The 23,100-nt window shown below is 41.0% G+C and overlaps 1 protein-coding gene across 4 annotated transcripts in view; it reads right to left on the bottom strand.

Moving 5' to 3' along the window:
• Positions 1-2,749: 2,749 nt before the first annotated feature.
• TDRD7 (tudor domain containing 7) overlaps positions 2,750-23,100 on the bottom strand; it is a 74,695-nt gene continuing 54,344 nt past the window's right edge. For all 4 annotated transcript variants that reach the window (XM_026506183.4, XM_026506187.4, XM_044386791.3 and 1 more), the window contains 5 exons: positions 16,132-16,266; positions 13,685-13,795; positions 11,340-11,842; positions 7,329-7,489; positions 2,750-3,216 (listed from right to left, as the gene is read on the bottom strand). In XM_026506183.4, the coding sequence (XP_026361968.2) occupies positions 2,996-3,216; positions 7,329-7,489; positions 11,340-11,842; positions 13,685-13,795; positions 16,132-16,266 (1,131 nt within the window). In that variant the 3' untranslated portion in view covers positions 2,750-2,995. The remainder of the gene's footprint in view (positions 3,217-7,328; positions 7,490-11,339; positions 11,843-13,684; positions 13,796-16,131; positions 16,267-23,100) is intronic.

Genomic DNA, 23,100 nt, shown 5'->3' with positions numbered 1-23,100 from the left:
ATTATTTTTAAACCCTTTTGTTGTGGAATCAAACATTTAAGAGGACATACATCCTAAGTGCACAGGTTCAAAAATTTTTTATCACACGAACACCTGTTGCAACCACCATTCAGTCAAGAAACAACATGGCCAGCAGCCCAGAAACCAACCCGCGTGGTTCTGGGTCACAGCTCCCTCCTAAAGTGCTCGCTTCCTTGACTCCTACAGTAATCACTTCCTTGACTGCTTTCCTCCGTGCTTTGTCTCCATCTGCTCAGCTCCGCGTTGTGAGATTAATCCGCGTGGTTTCATGTGGCCGTAGTTTGTTTACTTTCATGGCTGTAGGGGTTTCCACTGCACGAATATACCACAGTATTTTTTTAAAAATCTACTTTACTATTAATGGACATTTGTTTCTGGGTTTTAGCTACAGCCAATAGTGCTGCTGCGAACATTCTTTACCAATATCATCCTTCAGCACGAGTGCACGCGGGCTTCAATAATTGAAAGTAACAGAAGTTGAAACATTGTCACGGTTCTGGGTTCTGGGAGGAGTAGTGGTCTCCCACTGAAATTTGAATTTCCATTTCCCAGGTCCTAATGTGTTGACCACCTTTTCATGTTTAGGTGCCAGTTGGATTTCCTCTTTGTGAAATATTTGTTCAAATTTGTTGCCATTTTGTTTCTGGAGAGTCTTTTGCTGATTGAATATAGTCTGTATATAAATATCTGACCACTGGGTGCTTTGCCTTTACACCACCATAATAGTGCCTTTGGACAAACAGGTGTTCTTCATTTTAACATCGTCTAACATATCAATATTTGCCTCTGTTGTTAGCACTTCGTCCTGTTCGGGACATCCTTCGTCCTCCTGGATGATCAAGGTACTTTCCTGTGTTCTCTTCCCTTCTTAGACTCTCATGTTTAGGCTTTGAATCCACCTGGAATCAACTTTGAATATGGTATGAGGCAGGGGCCAGGTTTCATCGTCTGTCAAATTGTCCTAGCACAGTTAATTTTTCGCTTACATCAACGACACAATTGCTTTATTTTAAAAAATAATGGAAGCATTTCTAAAGTCAGTGAAATAGAAACCACCTCTTTTTGATCTGTAGGCAATTTGAGGATTTTTCTTCTTTTTTGTTAGGGAAAGCAACCATTATAAAACACATCCGCACTAGTTTATTTTACTTAAATGTTTATATGTCAGAATATTTTGGTTTTATCATAAATGATTATTTAAATCACTGGCATAAGCATTCCTGAATTTTGAATCACTTTATAAATATTAAATATAAATTTTAAGAAGTTAGATAACTTCAACATGTTTTACATGAAAAGCTTCAAACATCTGGTCTTTTTCTTTGTGCTGTCACTTTTCCTAGATTTTCTCAAATAAAAACAAGCAAATTTTAAGAATTTTTATCTCCAGCCTGGTCTTCTCCCCTGAGAAGAATCCACATTTTTAATAGTTTATGCATATCCTCACAGAGACAAATTGACTTAAACTCAGTATGTTTAAAATAAAAATTTTCAGTTTCCCAAATGGAGTAAGGGTCATCATCCTAGCCTCCCAGACTTTAAGACTTGACTTCACTTTTCCACACTTCCTTTTTCCTGTCTTCTGGATCTAAAATGTCAGTACTAATTAAAAACTTCAAAAGCCCTTTTTTTCTTCATTCCCACTGCTCCCTCTTAGTCCAGGGCCTTGCTCCTGTCATTTTTGGACCACTGCTTAGGAAGGCCTTCAACCTATCCGTCAGTCCATCCTGCCCATTGAATAGCAGGCACATAATGGGTGCCTGATGGGATATGCTCAAGAAATCGTTCTGTCTGCTGTGGAAGACACAGCAGTGTGTTCTGGAGTCCAGTGCACAGGCTCACAAGAGCTGCTTGGGTATGTGTTTTCCCAACTCTGCATTCAGTGATGTCACATTGTTAGCGGAAACTCAACAATGGTGGGAGTATTTACAACATGGGAATCAGCAGATACTGGGAATCAGCAGACACTGTGAATCAAGGCTTACTCCCTGCCCACACCCACCAGCACCAACTGTCAAACATTTACCAGGACACCATTAAAGAGATGACTAAGACCCCTCCCCCTCCTTCAAGGAGCTCACAATCTAGTTGGGGTGATTGGTGCACAGACAACTAATTATATACTATAAAGCTCAGCGAAGTCTGGGCACCAGGAGAGGCATACTCAAAATATAATAGAGTGGGAGGGGTACCAGGGAAGTCTTTCAAGGTCAGCCTGGGATGTCAGGGAGGATACTGGCAAACAAAAATGGTTGGGGGAGAATGAGCAGCAGGCTGAAGAAACAGAATAGGCATGGTTTGGAGGGGAGCAAGGCTTGCTGTAGAATATAGTCCTGGGTGTACAAGCATGGGGCTCGGGAGCCAGATAAAGGTCCAGTGTGGCTGGTTAGGGAGGGTGGGCAATGAGGTTGGGCAGGGAGACTGTGGAAGGCGTGGACTCTCTGGGCAGTGGGATGCCACTCAAGATTTGGGGTGAGGGGCATGCTTTGAGGTTCACGTGGGCTGCTTCTCTCCAGCACCACTAGCAGTGCTAATGTGCTAACAACTCCAGATAGTCCTCACACGGTCTGGTGACCGCTGGCTTTGGGACACACCACTACACCAGGGTTAAGTCATGAAGTTCTCACAGTCTAACTGTAAAGGAACCCAGCACCACAAAGAAGACATGAATAGAAAGGGAAACCCTTCATCTTAAGATCATAGGGCCTAGAAATGATAAGGCGGTCAGTTTTTATATTGATAAACATTTTTATTCTAATATTATAGTAATAATTCAAGTGCAATTTTCTTTGAAAAGTCAATTCTGTTAGAACAAAACTTGTTAAATATCTTTCATCAAACAGAAGCATATTCTTTTCAATCCCCACAGCAGTCAGAGCTCTGTAGCAGAGATAAGATTTCTTTTTTTAAAGCCTACTACATTTTGTTATTGCTAAAAAATCTGAATTAGTTGTCAACATCTCAGAAGCAGTGATTAATTAACTTTTGAAAGCTCTACCAGATACTCTGACATAAAATCATGAATCCAGATATCTGTGTCTGGCAACGATGTGTCCACTAAATAGACCACTACTTTCCGGTCCCAAGGGTTAGCATTTTCTATAACTGTCTGCACCAGTGCCACCAGAGGTTTCTTCTCCACATGATTTCGAAACACCATCGAAGCCTCCTCAGACCACTGGTTGCATTTCACCCCTAGGAGAAAGCCAGGGAGTACAAGGGTCAGTGAGGGGTCAGGTGAGCCTTTCTTTGGTCTGTGATAATGGAAAACTATTCAGTCAATTCCAAAGTAGCTGAAACATACCAGGTTAGACTTGTCTAATTAAAAAAAAAACAAAAAACAGTTGCTCAACAATCTTAAAACAGTCCAGCTTATAATAGTTTCCCTATTCTGAATGGGGTTACTTCTGTAAACCTTTACCTACAGACAAAAGTTTCATTGAGATTTACTGCTGTTACAAAATGAAGTTAGAGTCACTACCGCCCATTTCCCTATATAAAGTGTATGTAGATTTAAACTGACAATGGGGATAACCAAGGGGAATAAAATATCAAAAATAACTATACTCAACTAAAATAAAATATCAATGATCTCAATGACATGTCTCTTATTTACAGACTTTTTTCCCTTGATGAACCAAATATAGTGAAGGAGGAGGAGGAGGAGGAAGAGAATTCATATACTTAGAATATACTAATTTTTCAAAATTATATACAATATCATGGCAAAAACACTGGATTGGAAGTCTGGAGATCCAGTTCCCATTCTCAGCTCTTCCATCGTATGGTATGATCTTGGGCAAGTCAACTGGCCTCTCAGGCCTCAGTTCATTTATCATAAAATAAACTGGTTGGACCAGATTAATTGTAAACCCCATGTATTTCTAAATCCCCATGCTTGAGGGCTCAAGTTAGAGAATTCTAAGTTAGAATTCTAATTTAGGTTTTAAAGTAAAATTAAGACTATGTGTTTTTCAAAAAATATTAGTAAACTAACACGAATTACGTCCACATATACTGGATTACAGAAACTATAAGTGATGTCCCATAGTGATGACGGTCTGGGGGTTTCACACCTAATTTAACAGACCTGCTATCCATACAGTGAGTGGCTGTGTTCTCTGAGAACAAGAGGAGCCTAGAGCAGCCTCCAAGCTGCTATTTCCTGAGCCGGTTAATAGCAACACCATCAACATCCTAGAGGAGAACATAGGCTGCAACCTCTTTGACATCGGCCACAGCAACTTTTTTCATGACACATCTCCAAAGGCAAGAGAAACAAAAGAAAAAATGAACTTGTGGGACTTCGTCAAGATAAAAAGCTTCTGCACAGCCAAGGAAACAGTCAAAAAAACTAACAGGCAGCCCACGGAATGGGAGAGGATATTTGCAAATGACACTACAGATAAAAGACTGGTATCCAAGATCTACAAAGAACTTCTCAAACTCAATACATGGGAAACAAATAATCAAATCAAAAAATGGGCAGAAGATATGAACAGACACTTTTCCAATGATGACACACAAATGGCTAACAGATACATGAAAAAATGTTCAAAATTATTAGCCATCAGGGAAATTCAAATCAAAACCACACTGAGATATCACCTTACGCCAGTTAAAATGGCAAAAATTGACAAGGCAAGAAACAACAATTGCTGGAGAATGTGGAGAAAGGGGATCCCTCTTACACTGTTGGTGGGAATGCAAGTTGGTACAGCCACTTTGGAAAAGTGTGGAGGTCCCTTAAAAAGTTAAAAATTGAGCTACCCTATGACCCAGCCATTGCACTACTGGGTATTTACCCCAAAGATACAGACGTAGTGAAGAGAAGGGCAATATGCACCCCGATGTTCATAGCAGCATTGTCCACAATAGCTAAATTGTGGAAGGAGCCGAGATGCCCTTCAACAGATGACTGGATTAAGAAGATGTGGTCCATATATACAGTGGAATATTAGCCATCAAAAAGAATGATTACCCAACATTTGCAGCAACATGGACGGCACTGGAGGAGATAATGCTAAGCGAAATAAGTCAAGCAGAGAAAGACAATTATCATATGGTTTCACTCATTTATGGAGCATAAGAAGTAGGAAGATCGGTAGGAGAAGAAAGGGAAGAAGGAAGGAGGGGTAAACAGAAGGGGGAATGAACCATGAGACACTGTGGACTCTGGGAAACAAACTGAGGGCTTTGGTGGGGGGGGATGGGATAGGCCGGTGATGGGTAGTAAGGAGGGCACGTATTGCATGGTGCACTGGGTGTTATACGCAACTAATGAATCATGGAACTTTACATCAAAAACTTGGGATGTACTGTATGGTGACTAACATAATATAATAAAAAATTATTATAAAAAAAAATAGCAACAGTAACAGCACATAACCCTCCTGCTGTGGGGGAGAAGTCAATAAAATGGAGTGGCTGGTGGAGGCCTTTGCACACAGTGAGCCCGGTGACTGTGAGCCGCGGTGCTGGTGATGGGAACGAGGGTGCCGTGTACTTGTTCCTCACAGAGATGCCCTCTCTCGACAGTTTGACTGTCATGCTTAACAACACATGTTGTTAGCAAAACCTGAACATTCGAAACTCAAAATAAAAAAGTGTGATCATTAAATCTGAAGAAACTCTGTGTGATTTCAAAGCAGTTCAGTGGTAGCCATGTTCATCTGCAAAATGCCATTTTTGGTTCCTATCTACCTACCATGGGCATTTCCTCTGAAATCTAGCAGGAAGGAGACACAAAGAAACTGAAAAATACTTCAAAATAACACTATATATAGATATCAATAACGCCAATAAAAGCTGGCCAAAATTAAAAGAAAAAATCTATATACATAATTTCTGTCATTTCTGAGATCAGATCACTTCTGCCACTGTATTAAATGTATGGGATGAGCCGCGGTAAGGAATTAGGGTGGCCCATGGGTCACAACCCCCCATATCCCAGCACGACAGGCCAGAGACAGCCCCCGATGGCGGCGGTCTGCATCCCTCAGCCCTCTGGCCTCCACACTCTCTGCGAATGCCGGCGGGCCTCTGGGTGGCGCTGCACCCAAGCGTGTGTGCTACCCCCGTGGGGCGCACACGGCCGGGCTGCCCGCATTTGCACGGCTGTCACAGAAACCTAACTGGACAATATTTTAAACAAGTACCCCTGTATACCTACTAACTTGCATCCTCAGATGTTTTTTATCATTTTTTAAAAAATATTTATTTATTTGAGAGAGAGAGAGAGAGAATGTATGTGCAAGTCAGGGAGGGGCAGGAGGAGAGAATCTCAAGCAGACTCCCTGCTGACTGTGGAGCCCGAGGCGGGGCTTGATCTCAAGACCCATGAGATCCTGACCTGCGTGGAAATCACCAGGTGGACTCTCAACTGACTGAGCCACCCACGCAGCCCCAAACCCTCAGATTTTAATAATAATAGTCAATAGGCTGTATGAATGTGGTGAAACCAAAGACTTGCATGCTGTCAAATGCAATGCAACTGGAAACTCAGTTGGTCTGTGACCTAGGAATGTTTTTTCATTGCGGAAACCTATTATGTATTTGCATTATAATTTATACGATGTTGTCACATATTAATGAGCCGTGTGCTCCTCCTATTGGTTGTTGCTTTTGTGTTTGTTTTGGCTAGTACACGCAGCTGCAGGTGTTCTCATAATTTACAGTAAGAGTATAAATGACCTAAATGCTTAATAAAAGGGAAATATTGATTAGACAGAATCTTTTGCAGCTATTAAAAATCATTATCAAGACACTCAAAAAGTAGTTAGGACAAAAAAAAAAATGCTAAAAAAGAAGAAAGCAGGATGCGAGACCATCCCCGTGCTAAGATGACAGGCTTAGGAACACACCCCTACGCGAGACCACCGACAGAAAGGAACACGGAAAAATAAAAGCAGCAGATACGGTGGGAGGGCATGACGGTGAGAGATGATTAAAAATTATTTCCAGTAGGGGCGCCCGGGTGGCACAGCGGTTGAGTGTCTGCCTTCGGCTCAGGGCGTGATCCCGGCGTTCTGGGATCGAGCCCCGCATCAGGCTCCTCCGCTATGAGCCTGCTTCTTCCTCTCCCACTGCCCCTGCTTGTGTTCCCTCTCTCGCTGGCTGTCCCTCTGTCAAATAAATAAATAAAATCTTAAAAAAAAAATTATTTCCAGTAGGGCCAGGAAGTTGTTTGCCAAAGGAAATAAAAAGTTACCTCAATAGGGCCAGTGACTGTGTGCTCTCTGAGTGCCCAGGACAAAATGACACTATACACCGTGTGGTGGCACGAGTTTGAATCCTGTAGAAATTACCTGCAAGTTGAGCTGTGACGGCTTGAAAGGGCAGCTTCCGGAACACGTCCGCCAGGGGCTGCACCTTCCTTATGTTGACGAGTTCGTGCTTGCCATAGTCCAGCTCGTACACGGACACCAACCCGTTGGTCAGGATTCCTTTTAAAAGCACCCGGTGCCACCTAGACGTGCATTGGATTGAAAAGGAAGGAAAAATACATAAAGTCACCATCTGCTTTATGGGTAACAATGTATGATAAAAAAGAAAAATTAATGTAAATGATGTTTATTGGAATACAGAACTGTTCCTTCACTGAGATTTTTTAAAGAGATTGCTTCTTCTTACCCCAAAGGTTACTATTCTCTGCTTTGCCACCGGCGCACTTGATGGAGTCTGTTCACTCAGCCCCCATTTACAGGCCTGGTGGAGAAGGGCAGGAGACCAAGCACAGAAACCAGCAACCAGCACTAAGCAGACGCGGATGGAGGCTGATCGGGACAAGACAAGGAGATTCCTTCACTCTGACGGGGAGACAGAGGCGGCCACAGGTCTGAGACGAGGGACGTGTGTGGAAGAGAGGCAGAGGGAGGCAAGCGGAACCAGGCTAGGCTGAAGACATGCATGAGAAGAAAAAGCACAGAAGATTCTACAGGGCATGGCAACTGGGAGTGCAGCAAACACCACAGCAGAGCAAGGAGGAGGAACGTGTGAAGGAAGAGAAAATCAGACTCGGGAGAGAGTGTGGGAAAAGATTACAAAACATTCTGAATGCAAAGGTGACAATTTTAGTTATGCCAAGTGAGGACACTGGAAAACAAAATAAAACAAAACACAAAGTCCAGCCCACTGCCCAGAATAAAGAACCTGGAAAGGATAGAAGGGTGTGGGGAAGAAGAACATGGTTTCAGACCTGGAATTCGAGGTGCCAGAAAGAAATTCACATGAATGTACTTTTCTCCTCTGGGCCTACACTCATCATCATCACAATTAGAAAAGCTTAGTCCTGGAGTCTTGATTACATGATTGAAGAGTATTACTACACTAAGGAAAGGAAGATTGTAACATCTAAAATGTAAGCATCTATGGAGGCAGCCTCCACTCCTGCATGGTGTGAGTTGGGCTCCGCCTTGGATTGCAGACCCAGTCACCCTCTGAAACAGGGTCATTAGCTATAAGCCCCAAGACCAGTGCAACAGCAGGACCTTTCCTGAAACACACTGCCGGGCTGGGGCTGGCCAGACTGGACCGATTCTCCAGCACACCGGTGGAGCATGGGTCCAGGAAACCCCCAGAGCTGCTGTAAGGTGAACTCTTGTAAGAAAGCCACAAAAAGGCCAATTTTGGACACTAGTGATTGAGGGTTTATGGGAAGAAACTCCAGAAACCTGCAGATAAGCCCACAGTGCAGCAAGCAAAACTCTATGAGTCACAGAGACAACAGGGACACACTAAAGTATCATAATAAGTATATGAACTTTGGCGACCAACAGACTTGGGCTGGAGTCCCCCTGGGGCCACATTCCAGCTGTGTCACCTTGGCTATTTAACCTCTCCGAGCCTCAGTTATCTCATGTGCAATATTTAATTTTAATTCACTTGCAGAAACCATATATATAAAGTGCCTAGCACGTGACTGGGCACATCACAGGTGCTTGGCAAATGGTAGCCATCATCATCATCATTATAATTATTATTAAAATGAAGATAAGCTGTGTAAATATAAGCACATCAGACCAAATTAAAGAGAAATTTTCATATGTGGAAGTGCCAGTTTGGTGCAGGTTGCCAAATTTGTGAAAGTGCAAAAGGAGATAAAAATTTGTGGTTTCCACCTATAGCATTGTCTTTAAATTGTACAGGGCAAATGCTGGTGGTCTGCGCTTGTAGTGTGTAATTAAGAGGGACAGAGCAGCGAGGGAAGAGCTAGCAGAAGTCTTGTATGTCCTGTTTCTCTGTAGCTTTTAATTTTCAACACTAATAGCTTAAATAAAGGCTTCTATTTGGACTAGATTACCAATTGCAGGGCAAGGCTGCTTGCGGATCATCCGGAGAGTTTTTTAAAAATACTGATTCTGGGGCTCCTCCCCCCCCCGAGATTCTGATTCAGGATGTCTGGGGTGAGGAAGGAGAATTTTGGCTATTCTTAGCCAAGATGGACTTGGAAACCACTGTGATCAACAGTGTATCTGAAATTCCTAAGCCTTAATTTGCCACAGTTGGGAACAGGGCTTAGTAATAGTCCTGGGGTATAGGCAAGATAGAAACTCTTTACGCTTTACACTGATTGAGTTCATGAAGTTTAAGAAAATATTGGATAATCTGTTCTCGTAGGTAAGACATCTTTGATGATCTAGAGACAAATTAGCTGGTTAAAGTCGCAGAGCCCCGACAGGACTGTTGGACCCCTGTGGGGAGGGGGCCCGGTCTGAAGCGCCACACTATGGGTCTCCCGTTAAGGGGTTCTCCTGCCCCACACAAGCCTTGCCCTCCCCACTGCTAATCACCATCGATCTGCCCCTCAGATAACAGTGAACATTAGTTTCGTTTCAACCGTGATTAAATTATTCTGTGACGAGTTCTGATGAGGGCAATTTATACAAATGATGTTCCTGGCTGGAATTAAACCCACGCATGCTTACGGTTGGAAATAACATAACATAGTGAAAATGGTTTTTTTGAAGATGGAAACCTTGTGACATAGAAGCTGAATGGTTTTTAAAATGAGAGCTATGATGCTTTTCACTCTTAAGAGTTAAAAATTAGGTTTTTTTCCCCTCAAGAAAATAACAAAATTTTTACAAATGCCAATGCTTGATGTCTTAGGAATGAACGAAAGCATTGTATAAAAAAAAAAAACAGAAGCAGTTTGACCTTTTAAACTGAGTTCTGGGGTGTGTGTGCGTGTGCGTGTGTGTGTGTGCGTGCGTGCGTGCGTTGTTGGGAACACTTCTTTGTGTGTGGCATCATCAGGGAAGTGTGGGCACTTCCCCTGAGAGAGCTGGCAAAGGAGCTGGACGCAGGTAAGCTGTTCCTTCTTCCAGGGCTTTGATGACCTTGTAGCGCACGCAGTGTCGTGACTGGGCTTCCCTGGGTGGGAACCAGCACTACTGCGGGGCTTCAGGAAGGGAGGGTGTGGGTCCGCATGTGAACTGGGAGAAAACGGACGGCAGTGCTACACAAATGGGGACCTGGGGTTCTCGCGGTCCGAGGGCCGGAGCGGTGAGCGACGCCCTGCGACACGGCTTAGAAGGCGGCGCGGCTCGCTCGGAGCAACGGACCACGTCTGTCAAGAATCTCGTAATCTTTAAACAAGTAATCTCTCTTCTAGGAATCTACCTCAGAAATAAATAATCTGAGATTGGAACAAAGATTTATGTTCATTGTTATTTACAATAGTGAAACACCTGGGAGAAAAAAAAACCTACATAAGAGAACAGTAAGTAAATTATGATTTCTCCATATGACGGACTATTATCAGCCATTAAACATGTTTATGAAGAAATTTTATCACATGGGAAAATGTTCCCTGGATTATGTGAAATGAAAAAAGTAGGTGTAGAATTATATATAATAATACTATACCAATTGTATGAATATGTATAGAAAAGAACTAGAAGAAATACATAAGTGGTTTAACAAAGGTTATGTCTGTTTGGCTGATTTTCTTATGCTTTTTTGTATTTTCTAAATTTTCTACAATAAGCATTTAGTTCTTAAAATTTAAAAGTCATTCAATTTAAAAAGTTATTTTCTGAATAAACAATATTTTGTCTAATAGAAAGGTAGAAAAAACATTTAAACCCTCATTTTAGATATAATTAGGTTTTAACAGGAATTTAATATACGGTCACTAGATTTTTAGATAAATGACATCATTTCAAATATTTAAAAAGGGCATAATTCATTAGTCTCGTTTCACATTCAAAATTTCCATTTGTACAGTTCAAAGTCCCCCTGCAGGGATTAAGGACTCTTGGTATCACTCTACACATTTTTCTTAGTAGAATAAAATGCTTTGTCCAAGGACCTACTTATTTTCCACTTTCGCAGCATACACTTGGTCTTTTTCCACGGCCACGTGGCGCTCCTCAGACACACTGTAGTACAGAATCATCTCTTCCATCAGAACTTCCAGCTTGTGTATCTCCTGCCAGGGCTGGATGACAAAGTAGCCTGGGTGACAGGCCACAGGCACGTACACATCCATGTGCTCCCCTGGCTTCGACAGGTGGACAGGAGGTGGCAGTTCCTGCATGGAGAAGCAGCTACTGTGGTCCACCACGGACTTCTTGATGGCATCCGTGAGGCTCTTTCTGAAATTCTCTCCAGTGTTGCCTGGAATGGGGGTGCCACCACTTTTGCTGTTGGGAGAGCTAGCTCCACTGGATATGGCACTCAAAAACACATCCTTCTGATGCTTCCACAAGTCTGCGTTGGTAATCTGGCGATTGATACTGCGGTGAGGATCGGGGAAGTTCTTGGGGGTAAATAAATAAATATGTGCGATCCCTCTGGTTTCGTCCACTTTTGTAACCTTTGGAAAACACACAAGACATTTCTACAAATCCAAGTTCACACTGAATTCCAAGAGGCAGTTATAATATTAACCTTAAATATTAAAACATGGTATTTTGCAAGAAACCCCAACTTGGTAAAATTCATTTTATTTAAGGTAAGGTAAGTTATCTATCACGGCTGTAGTAGTGACTAGGCTCTTAAGTCCAAAGTGTCTAGATGCCAGCAGCTGGCTTATGGAAATGAAAACTTTATTGGCCTCTAAAGACTGAGGATACCTTGTATCATTATCACTGGGATGGAGTCTACATATCATGATTAAAAGCTTTTTTTTTTTAAATTAATGACATTTAAAAACACTCAAAGTAAAAAGAACAGTAATGATGAACCCTCATGTGCTCATCTCCCAGCTTCAACAATGAAAACTAATGACAAGAATGGCAAGATGTTCCATGCGTTCCACCCAGGCTGCTGCACCTTCACCCTGGGAAGCAAAGGCTAAAGCTTTGACGTTCACCATACTCTTGGGGACCTCCGGTCCGATGCCTTACTTGGGCTTAATATATCTTCCCTCACCCTTTGCCCCCCTCCCCAGTTACATTGGAGGGAACCTAAGGAGAAAAAGCAGAAAAAAGCTGCACTGAATAGGCCAAAATTACAGCTTTGCCCTCTTGTCCAGGAGACCTTTGTCTACCTGGCTACTTCTTTCTGCCAGAGGGGAGAGTGTTGTATGGAAACCCCATAGACTGACAACTGGGATTGTACAGCTGTGTGTCCCAAAGGGCTGGGTGCCTGGTAATTCTTACCAGCTCCTCTCGTTTACCCTGGGAATGACAAAAATGAGATGCTTTCAGCCACATCGACCTCTTACCAAATAGGGCCGGGAATGAAAGGCAGGAATAGAGGTCTGAGACAGGGTGACAAGGCAATCCATCTGCACTAATTTACTTAAAAATATTCCTCCTAGCAAGATGAATCTATTTAAATTAATTAGCACTTCAAAGTGCTATGAATGAACAACTGCTAATTTAATTTTATATTTATGATACAGAAGTGCCATTTCAAAAATCAACCATTAGAAAACATTTTTATCGAGTACCCAATACTCTGGCTTTAAGATCTGAAATCATAGCTAAGAAAACAATATTCCTTATCATGTGGCAATTGAAGAACATAAAATGGTCATTAATTGTATAATTGTATAAACATAAGAAAATCTATGTAAGCTAGAATAATTTAGAGATTTTCATGAAGATATTTCTCAAGGACATTTCATTGTTAAATGCTTATATAAAATAACATTGCTTTCATTAGTTAAAACAGAGAATATCTTACATTTCTATTCTTTGAAATAAGAGCAATGTTTTTGATACAAAGGTGAAAAGTACAGAAAAAGAAATAGGAGCTCATGAAATAAATCAGTGTAAGTAAACTTTAAGAGGCAGAAAACAGGATTATAAGCAAATGATTTGCTTATAAGCCATTCTACTTTAGAAAAAAAAGAAATAGAAGACTATTTAAGTGATCTTCAGAAACATTTATCAAGAGATAGATGGTCCCTCTGTTGGGAACTTAATTCTTTATCATGGAGCAAAATAGGAGCAGAGAACTATCTCTGTTCCCTTATTAATAGTGGAAAAATTATATAAAGAGTTTAAAAATAATATTGGAGATATAGGATAAATTCTTAAATAAAAATCAAACCATGAAATACCTTACCACACGTGTAACCAATCTCTTAACTATGAAAGTGTGTCAGATCTGAAAGCACCAGTTTGAGGTAAGATAAAATTCTTTCACAGAAAAACAAATGAGCCCTCTGGCTTACAGCTCCCTTTCCAAATGTATCAAGAGAACTAACCTTAATGCTACAGTCCGAGCAATTCAAAACAGAATCTCTCAGCCAAAGCACAGCATCTGGTGTCCACATGCCAATAGACTGTGGAAGATCTGCTAAACAGCACTTTATAGCCTGGAAAGAAAACATGATGGAAAAGGAAACACACCATCTTAAAATAGGTACTGATATGTACCGTCAATGTTATCTTCCTCTAAGTCAGATGTTTCCTCTAAGATACAAAGCCAGCAACAGCAACAGCTACTAACGACCATCGAGCTCTTGGGCTGGAGCGTCTGCTGTGTTCCTGGCTCTGCTTCCTTTACCTCTGCTGTCTTTACTCCTGTTATTACCCAGGGCTTACACCAGGCACTTCACATACTTATCCTACCACACTTCCGCATGACGGGCCAATGTTGTGACCCCATTTTACAGATGGTGAAATGGAATCAGAGAGACTAACTTACATCGGATCACAAAGCTGTGAAGACAGGTTTGGGACTTATATTTAGGTCTTCCCTCTAAGTGCAACTGAAAAAAAATGAAGTGTCATTTGGATGAAATGACTCCGATTGCAAAAATCTTTTCAGAGGCTGACATGCTTCATTCAGTGGTCCCTGAGTACCTGTTGGTGCCAGACATTTGTGGTCCCCTTTGGAAGGAGGTTGTAGTGAGAGTTAAGGAGGGGAAGAAAAACTGAAATTCACAGATACCTAATGCCTCATTTCCCCCAATGCCTTTTACCTCCCACCATCACTGCACAAACTGCTGTAGAATGGCTACAGCAGGGAGTAAAAGGTGACCTTAGGGACTCCCTTCTGTCTCATGGAAGCCTTGAATTGTGTGAGGCAATTTTGTGAATGGGAAGAAACCCACTTCCAGGATTCCTGGACTCCATCTTTCCTTCCCCAGTCCCATTCTCCTTCTGGGGCTCAGGTCTCTCACTGTGCTCCCTGGATGAGGTATCTTTCTTGGTGGGGAGAAGGTCACTTAGAGCAAAGAGAGCACGCTCTTCATGCCTGCTGGGGCCAGGCGGCAATGAGGGAGCCAGATGGACCAGACGGAGCCAGCACGCTGGAGAGCAGGGCCCTGCAAAGCAGAATGCCACTGCCCAAGCTCCCACAGAGCACGGTCCCATAAGGAAGAGTGCTCAATATAGCCCGATTTTCTAGTTTGTCAGGAGAAGCTGGAAGTCAGGATTTTAGTGTGAAATTTTCTGAGTTTTAAATCTTGGTTACCAATTCACAGTTTCAAACACTGTAACAGCCAAAAGCCCAAACCCAGTATTTATGGGTCAGCTTTGGCCGACAGGCCATCAGTTTGCTACTCTGACTTAGACCTCTTGGGGAGATGTTGTCAGCCAGAGGCTTGGCCCAGCTGGCTCTTAAGGTTCCCCCAACTTCCTATCTATGAAATAACCACTCTAGACAGGATTAATAGAACACAAAATTTGGAGTGCCTTTTAACACTGTAGCACAACGAAAGTACGATTGTGCGGCCTTCTGACAGAGGCAGAGGGATGGATGTCTTTCCCCTACATCCGGGGAACCTTTTCCAGGTAAAGTTGGCCCTGGGTGGATGTTCTAACAAGGGGAACAGAGGCCAGGGTGTTATCAAGTGAAAGTGGCATATTCAACAATGTTCAGTGTTATGGCTGAGCAACAAAAGTAAATGTGATTTTGAAAATTGGCTTGAACCAAGCTCAACAGCCTTTCTTAATGGTCATTTTAGCAAAGGGAGTGGTGACAGGAGTGAGAGAAGATACAAAAGCCATGATAATTATGGTCAAGCACTGTTTATTCACTGAATTTTGATGGTATAAGGTATCTTCTGGCAAATATAAGCCAAGTGGCCTTTTGAAATGATAGATTGTTGAATAATTTTATGCAAACAATTACTAATTTCTGTACAAAATCCTCTACTTCCCCTAAAGGTAAGAAATAGTTTTTAACAATTTTAATTCAAAATCATGCAAAAATCCTTACTATCTGAATTTTTATTAGTAGAGGAAGATTAGGCAGAAATTAATCTTTACTCAAATCAACGGGAAAAATGTCATATAAGAAAATGGTTGAATATAAATAGATTTCTTAAGAGAATGGCTACTTAAGTAAACTAAGAACTCTGGAAGTAAGTATTTACTTATAAGATCTTGAAGCTGTGTAGAAGTCAGCACTGGCATCTAGTTATTAAAATGGAATCTCTAACTGGACAACTTGGCCTAATGATGCGCCATACTTGATAAAAACATTCATCAAACAATATTCTGTAAGTTTGACTGGTCTTCTTGTCTGAGGTGGCCAAGTTTTACATCTGAAAACCAGTGAACAACGACATCTGGACCATTTCCAATTTTGTTACAAACTTGGACTTCGCTCGTCATCAAGATCAAAACTGAGGGGGCATCGCACAACACGATTACCAATACAGCCAAATCTCTTCCAATCTCCCAGGCTTGTAACATATAGTACCTGAGGTGGTATCACAATTATTTCTTGTAGAAACCGAGGGGGAATTTCCCTGAGTTCAGACACTTTCACGGATGTCACGGTGCCAGAGTCCAGGAACTGAACATCAAGAGCCCGGCTGCTGTGAACGTTCGTGATCTGCGATGAGACAAATGTTGGCTAAGTTATAAGCATTTCCAAAAGGCCAAAACGCTTCTGTGCAATTACATTTTGTAGAACTCTAATATGCATATAAGAAGCAACAAAGACTATCAATGTTAATTAAGTTTTCTTATTTTTAAATTTAAATTCAATGAATTAACATATAATGTATTATTGGTTTCAGAGGTAGAGGTCAGTGATTCATCAGTCTTATGCAACAGCCAGTGCTCATTGTATCACCTGTCCTCCTTAATGTCCATCACCCAGCTACCCCATCCTCCCACCACCCTTCTCTCCAGCAACCCTCAGTTTGTTTCCTATGATTAAGAGTCTCTTATGGTTTGTCTCCCTCTCTGGTTTCATCTTGTTTTATTTTTTCCTCTTTTCCCGTTTGCCTTGCTTCTTAAATTCCACATATGAGTGAGATCATAGATAACTGTCTTTCTCTGATTTTAAGTTTTCTTATTTTAAAATGTACTTATTTACTGAATAGGTAATCTTTTAGAATATATTTGATTTTAACATTGAGTTGTTAAATAATTTAATCAGTAGTAATCACTAAACTAATAAGAACAATAAAATGTACAAATATGGTAATATTTACTATGTTTTCAATTCTAGGACATTATTGATTATAAAATAATTTGATACATCATTATATACTGATTAAAGATGCGGTCTGTTCTCCAAAATATTAAAATATGAGAAAAAAACTATTGTGTCTTAGCAATGAGGAAATAAAGAATAGAGAGATTTCAGACACAGAAGTTTCCTTGTAATAGGTCAATATTATATATTTTTAAATCATAACATATTTTGGCATTTTATAGCTTTGCCAGAAAGCCCACTGACAATTTTTATCATTTGTCCTAAGAAATTGAAACTCAGAAAAACATAGAGAGGTAAAATAAGTCCAAATTAATAGTTAAAAAAATGAGAAAATGACATACTGAGTCAAAGCAATAATTACCTATCTCTGATCAAATGGCAACATTACAATGTAAGATTCTGGGTGTATATTTAAATGCCCAAACTTCCCTTAATAAGACTTTGTGGCATCTGCTATTATTGAATATAGTTAGCATTGGCCAAACACAGCCCCATCAGGATGGTTATGTGGGCAGGGACTTCGTGCCTACAACTGCTCTCACTGCCACCTTAAGAATGGTGGTGCTTTCGGTATGTGACTGTCAAGAAGAACTGGACCACTCTTGGCATTGAAGTCAGACATACCAAAAGTAAAGTCTTTTCCTATTGCTCCAGTAAATGCTTTATTAATATAATAGCATAACTTTTTTTTTAAAGATTTTATTTATTTATTCGACAGAGATAGAGACAGCCAGCGAGAGAGGGAACACAAGCAGGGGAGTGGGAGAGGAAGAAGCAGGCTCATAGCAGAGGAGCCTGATGTGGGGTTCGATCCCATAACACCAGGATCACGCCCTGAGCCGAAGGCAGACGCCCAACCGCTGTGCCACCCAGGCGCCCCATAACTTTTTAATCTCCTAAAATGATGATAAACATAAACAGTATTTCAACAATATCTTAAAATGTATTTTTTTATTCAAACATATATACTGAACACATATATTGGTATGGCTGGTGTGTATTTAATGCTTCTTATAACCGGGCATAACTGGGCAGATCCGTATACTTTCCCATCTCAAAGAGCTCCTAGTCTCATAAGAGACGATGACACAAATATATAATCAGATTATAATGTAGTAGGGCAATAATAAAGTTATGCACAAGGCACTATGAGAACATAGAGAAGAATGGGTACCTGACCCAGCCAGGAAGTAGATGTTAGGTCAAGTTTTCAGGAGGAGGGAATGCCTAGAATTGGTACTTTCCTTTAAAATGTACTTTTTTCTTCTCATATTAGTAAAATGCCTTTATCATAGAAAACTTAGGTACTTAAAAGAATGATATGAAAATCACTTATAATCCACAATAGATTACAATTTTCCTTCTAGTCTTTTATCCATACATTTATAAAGAATTAGATTGATAAAAATTAGAACGTACTTACATATACTATTTCATAATTGGCTACTTTTCACTAAATGTCTCAAAAATACTTCATGTCATTATCTTCTATACCATTTTAATATTATATAGGTCTATCATACAGGTACGTTGTGTCCTACCTAACAAACCCTTTGGCTAGATAACTGTGTAAATTTTTGCTCTTTTAAGAAATAATCATACCTATTGGACATTTGTATTTCCTTTCTCACAAATTAAAATTTCATAAATATCACAATTTCAGCTGGACTTTACATGGGAGTAAACTAGGTTGGTAAGAGTCTAGTTAGGCGCTAATCTGCACATTTCAAATGCAGGGGAAAAGGATGGGCAATACATATGTATTTGTTACATATGGGGGCTACAAGCATTTTGGTTACGCTGGAATGTAAAGTGAGAGGCAGGGCAAGGCAGGAGATGAGGCTGAGAGAAAGGTAAAGGCAAGGTCCTGGACAGCCAGACATTATGTCTTCAAGAACCAGACTTTGCCCTGTAGATGAGAAGAAGCCAATGCCACATCTTAAGGAGAAGAATGAGATGGTCGTCTTTCTAAGAGACCACGTATTGTTGGTGGTAAGACTGGGTGAGGGCTTTGGAATCAGACAGATTTGGTTTTAATCTCAGCTCGTACTTTCTAGCTGAATTACGTTCCTCATCAGTAAGGAGGGGATCATAGGGCTTTGTGAAGACTAAGTGAAATCAGTCATACTTAAAACATTTTTTTGTGTGTCTGGGAAAGAATAAAGGTTGGATTATTTGCTATTATTTATATGTTGGGTCACTCCCGCTAGTGGCATGGAGCTCGAATGGAGGAAGACAAGGGTAAAGAAAGAGGAACCCTATGGTACTGCAGCGATCTACGCAAGAAACGACAAAGCTGTGAAAATGCAGGGTTTGGTGATTAGTGACACTGGGGGGTGAGGACGACGCAGGAATCGAAGACGACCCTTGAGGAGCAGGCTGAATGGTTGCACGAATGCAGGTGCCACCAAAACACAGACATAGGAGGAAGACAAGGATGGGGAAAGGTAATTTTGGTTTCAGACATACAGAGCTTGAGGAGTTTGCAAGATGGACAATTAGGCTGGCTTTTGCCTAAATCTGAGGCTCATCAAGGGCTGGAAAACAAACCGGGGAGTCATGAGGACCAAGAAGGTAACTGAACCAACAAGATGGCATTGCCTACAAGGACTCAGAGGCTGAGAAGAACCATGAGGTGGGGCAGGAGTTGGGGGGCACCGACACTGAGGCTGCAGAGTGCAGGTGGGGGGCAGGTTTGGGTGAAAAGAGGGGAAGCAATCATTAGAACACCCTGAGGAAAATTAGGAGGATCTGATACCATTTAGTAAGAAGGGAATTTGAAGTCTCAACACTGTAAGTGCAGCCCAGACGCCTGGTCAGCGGAGACCTGAAGACACTGGTTGAATTGTGTAGCTAAGCTGCTGCTGCAAGAACAGGCTGTCGGAGAGCAGGCGGAAGTCAAACAGCAGTGGCTGAGAGCTGCCGGAAGGCAGCACAGAAGGTGAAGGCAGACCCCTCGGGGTGGGTTTGGAGGAAACAGGAAGAAGTGATGGCTGGATGTACGGAGTAAGTTCAGAAGGTGTAGGCACTAAACTGAGCTTAGACAAGTTACAACATCAAGAACAAATACTTTATTTATTTATTTATTTATTTATTTATTTATTTATTTATTTATTTTTAAAGATTTTATTTATTCACCTGACAGAAAGAGAGAAAGCCAGTGAGAGAAGGAACACAAGCAGAGGGAGTGGGAGAGGAAGAAGCAGTCTCCCAGCGGAGCAGGCAGCTCGATGTGGGGCTCGATCCCAGGACCCCGGGATCACGCCCTGGGCCGAAGGCAGACGCCCAACGACTGAGCCACCCACGCGCCCCCAAATACATCATTTAAACACAGGATCTGCTTTTCATTAATCATTCTCCCTTCCCTCACTTTCCACGCATCACTAAGAGAATGAACCCTTTTGCTACCTCCAAGGCAAACAATGCACAATTTGATAGAAAAACAAAAATAACACGAGATATTTATCTCAAGTATTTGACATACACCAAAAAGGTACTTCGCCAAAAAGGCGGAACCTGACGCTACACAGGAAGAAACTCAAGCTGTCTGACGCTCTACAAAATGCTGTGACTCTAAAAACAGAGCCACCCTGTGACCCAGGGACTGCACTACTCGGTATTTACCCAAAGGGTGCAGACATAGTGATTCGAAGGGACACCTGCACCCCAATGTCCACGACAGCCAAACTACAGAAAGAGCCCAGATGTCCATTAACAGATGAATGGATAAAGAAGACATGGTGTATATATACAACAGAATATTACTAAGCCATCAAAAAGAATAAAATTTTTCTGATGGCTGCCATTGGAAAGAACGATAACCCAACATTTGCAGCAACATGGATGGGCCTGGAGGAGGTTATGCTAAGTGAAATAAGTCAAGCAGAGAAAGACAATTATCATATGGTTTCACTCATTTATGGAACATAAGGAATAGAAGGGAGATTGGTAGGCGAAAGAAGGGAAGAATGAAGGGGGGGTAAACAGAAAGGGGAATGAACCACGAGAGACTATGGACTCTGGGAAACAAACTGAGGGCTTCGGGGGGGGGGATTGGGCTAGGCCGGTGATGGGTATTAAGGAGGGCATGTACTGCATGGAGCACTGGGTATTATATGCAAACAATGAGTCATGGAACACTACATCAAAAACTAATGATGTACTATATGGCAACTAACATAACATAATAAAAAATAAAGAAAAAGTGATAATCACTTAGTTAAAAAAAAGAATAAATCTTGTTATTTGCTATGATGTGGATGAAACTAGAGGGTATTCACTAAGTGAATTAAGTCAGAGAAAGACAAATACCATATGATTTTACTCATATGTGGAATTTAAGTAACAAAACAAATGAACATAGGGGAAGGGAAAGAAAAATAAAATAAGACAAAAACTGAGAGGGAGGCAAACCATAAGAGATGCTGAATTCTAGGAAACTGAGGATTGCTGGAGGGGAGGGAGGGAGGGGAATGGGGTAACTAGGTGATTGGCATTAAGGAGGGCACTTGATGTAATGAGCACTGGTATTATATGCAATTGATGAATCACCAAATTCTACCTCTGAAATTAATAAAAAAAAAAAATGCTGCTGCTCTTCAGAGGCCACAAACAACAGAGAACCCCAGAGTACCTGCCGGGTCGGCCGAAACGAGGAAGACATGACAATTACTACAACTCAGGATCCTGAGCAGAAAGAGGACATTGGCAGGACAATGTGGGAAGGGTCAGTAGAGTCTGCAGATTAGTTAATAATATTGTATCAGTGTTGATTTCCTGGTTCTGATAATGGTTATGCAATATGTTAACAACTGGACACAGCAGGTAAAGGACATATAGGAACTCTTTGGACTATTTTTGCAGCTGTGTAAAAGCCTGAAATTACTTCAAAATGAAAAACAAAACCATTGAATAGGTGTGCATTTCTATGTAATACACTAAACAGCACGCACAGAGCTTTAAAACTCAAATAATGTTGTGTTCTTTTTAATGAGTTATGTTTTTGAAGTTTATAGTTAAATATGCAACTCCTGGTCATATAACCTGAGATCTCAGTCTTCTAACATTCACATGAATGACAAAAATTATTCCAAAATTGCTGCTTTCATTAAAGTAGCTATGACAAAGTTTTACTTAAATAAAGGGAAAATCAGTATAATTATCAAAATGTTACTACACTGTATCAAAAAATCAATAAAGCAATGGTTCTCACCTCTTAGGGTTGGTTTGAGAATCTTATGAAAATTAGGGATACTGTCCCCCCCCAAAATACTTAATACACACACCTAATTTGCATATAATTCTATAAGGTTCAGGACCTCTGCCCCCTTAAAGTAGAGGTCCTTACATCTAGATTAAGAACGTCTGTAACAAAGACAAAAAAAGGAAAAAAAATCAAACCCAAGTTTGCAATTTTACCAACTGGATAAACTAGATATCAAAAATAGAAGGAAAGAAAGAAAAGAAACAGCAATCACAAAAATCTAAAACCCGCCTTTGAAAAACATATAGAAATATATGATAAAATATAACAGACCTCTTTTCAAATTCATAACTGTGCTTGCTGGACAATAAGACAATTATGAGGGACTAGAAATAGAGGAGTAGGTGAACACTGAAGCCAAAGGCATCCTGGGCAGGGAAGGAGGATCTTAGACCCTCCCCCACCCAAGAAGCCAGAACTCTCAAAGGGCTACACCCACACCCCCGGTGGAAGGGTGACTCGAGAGAGCAATTAGGCAATATCTCTTGAAACTGAAGACATGTGTCCTCTCTACCCAGAAGCTCCGTTCCTTCCTGGGTACCCTGGGAGACCGGCACGGGAAGGCGCCTGGCAGTGCTGTCCATAACAAAACTTTAGAAACAATCTAAATATCCATTGTCAGGAGAATGGAGTGATCATGTTGGCATCTTCATAAACTATTATATCAAACAGCAGTGAAAACAAGTGAATGAGAGCTGCACACACCAATGTGAATCTCACACATAATGAATGAAGAAGCACGTTTCAGAAGAAGCAATACGTTCTACTATTTACATGCATTTTACAAACGTTTATCTGTTGTTATATTTTATTATTGTTACTATAAATATTCTATACACATTTTCATTTCTGTATTTCCACTATCTCTACATTAAAATGTATAGGTAGCAAAAATGTGTATGTGTAAATACAAATATAGTGAAAGTATAAAGAAATGAATAGGAATGAGGAGCACCACA

This window comes from Ursus arctos, unplaced genomic scaffold, assembly GCF_023065955.2.
Source record: "Ursus arctos isolate Adak ecotype North America unplaced genomic scaffold, UrsArc2.0 scaffold_18, whole genome shotgun sequence".
NCBI lineage: Eukaryota > Metazoa > Chordata > Mammalia > Carnivora > Ursidae > Ursus > Ursus arctos.
This window is presented reverse-complemented; position numbering and strand designations above follow the sequence as displayed.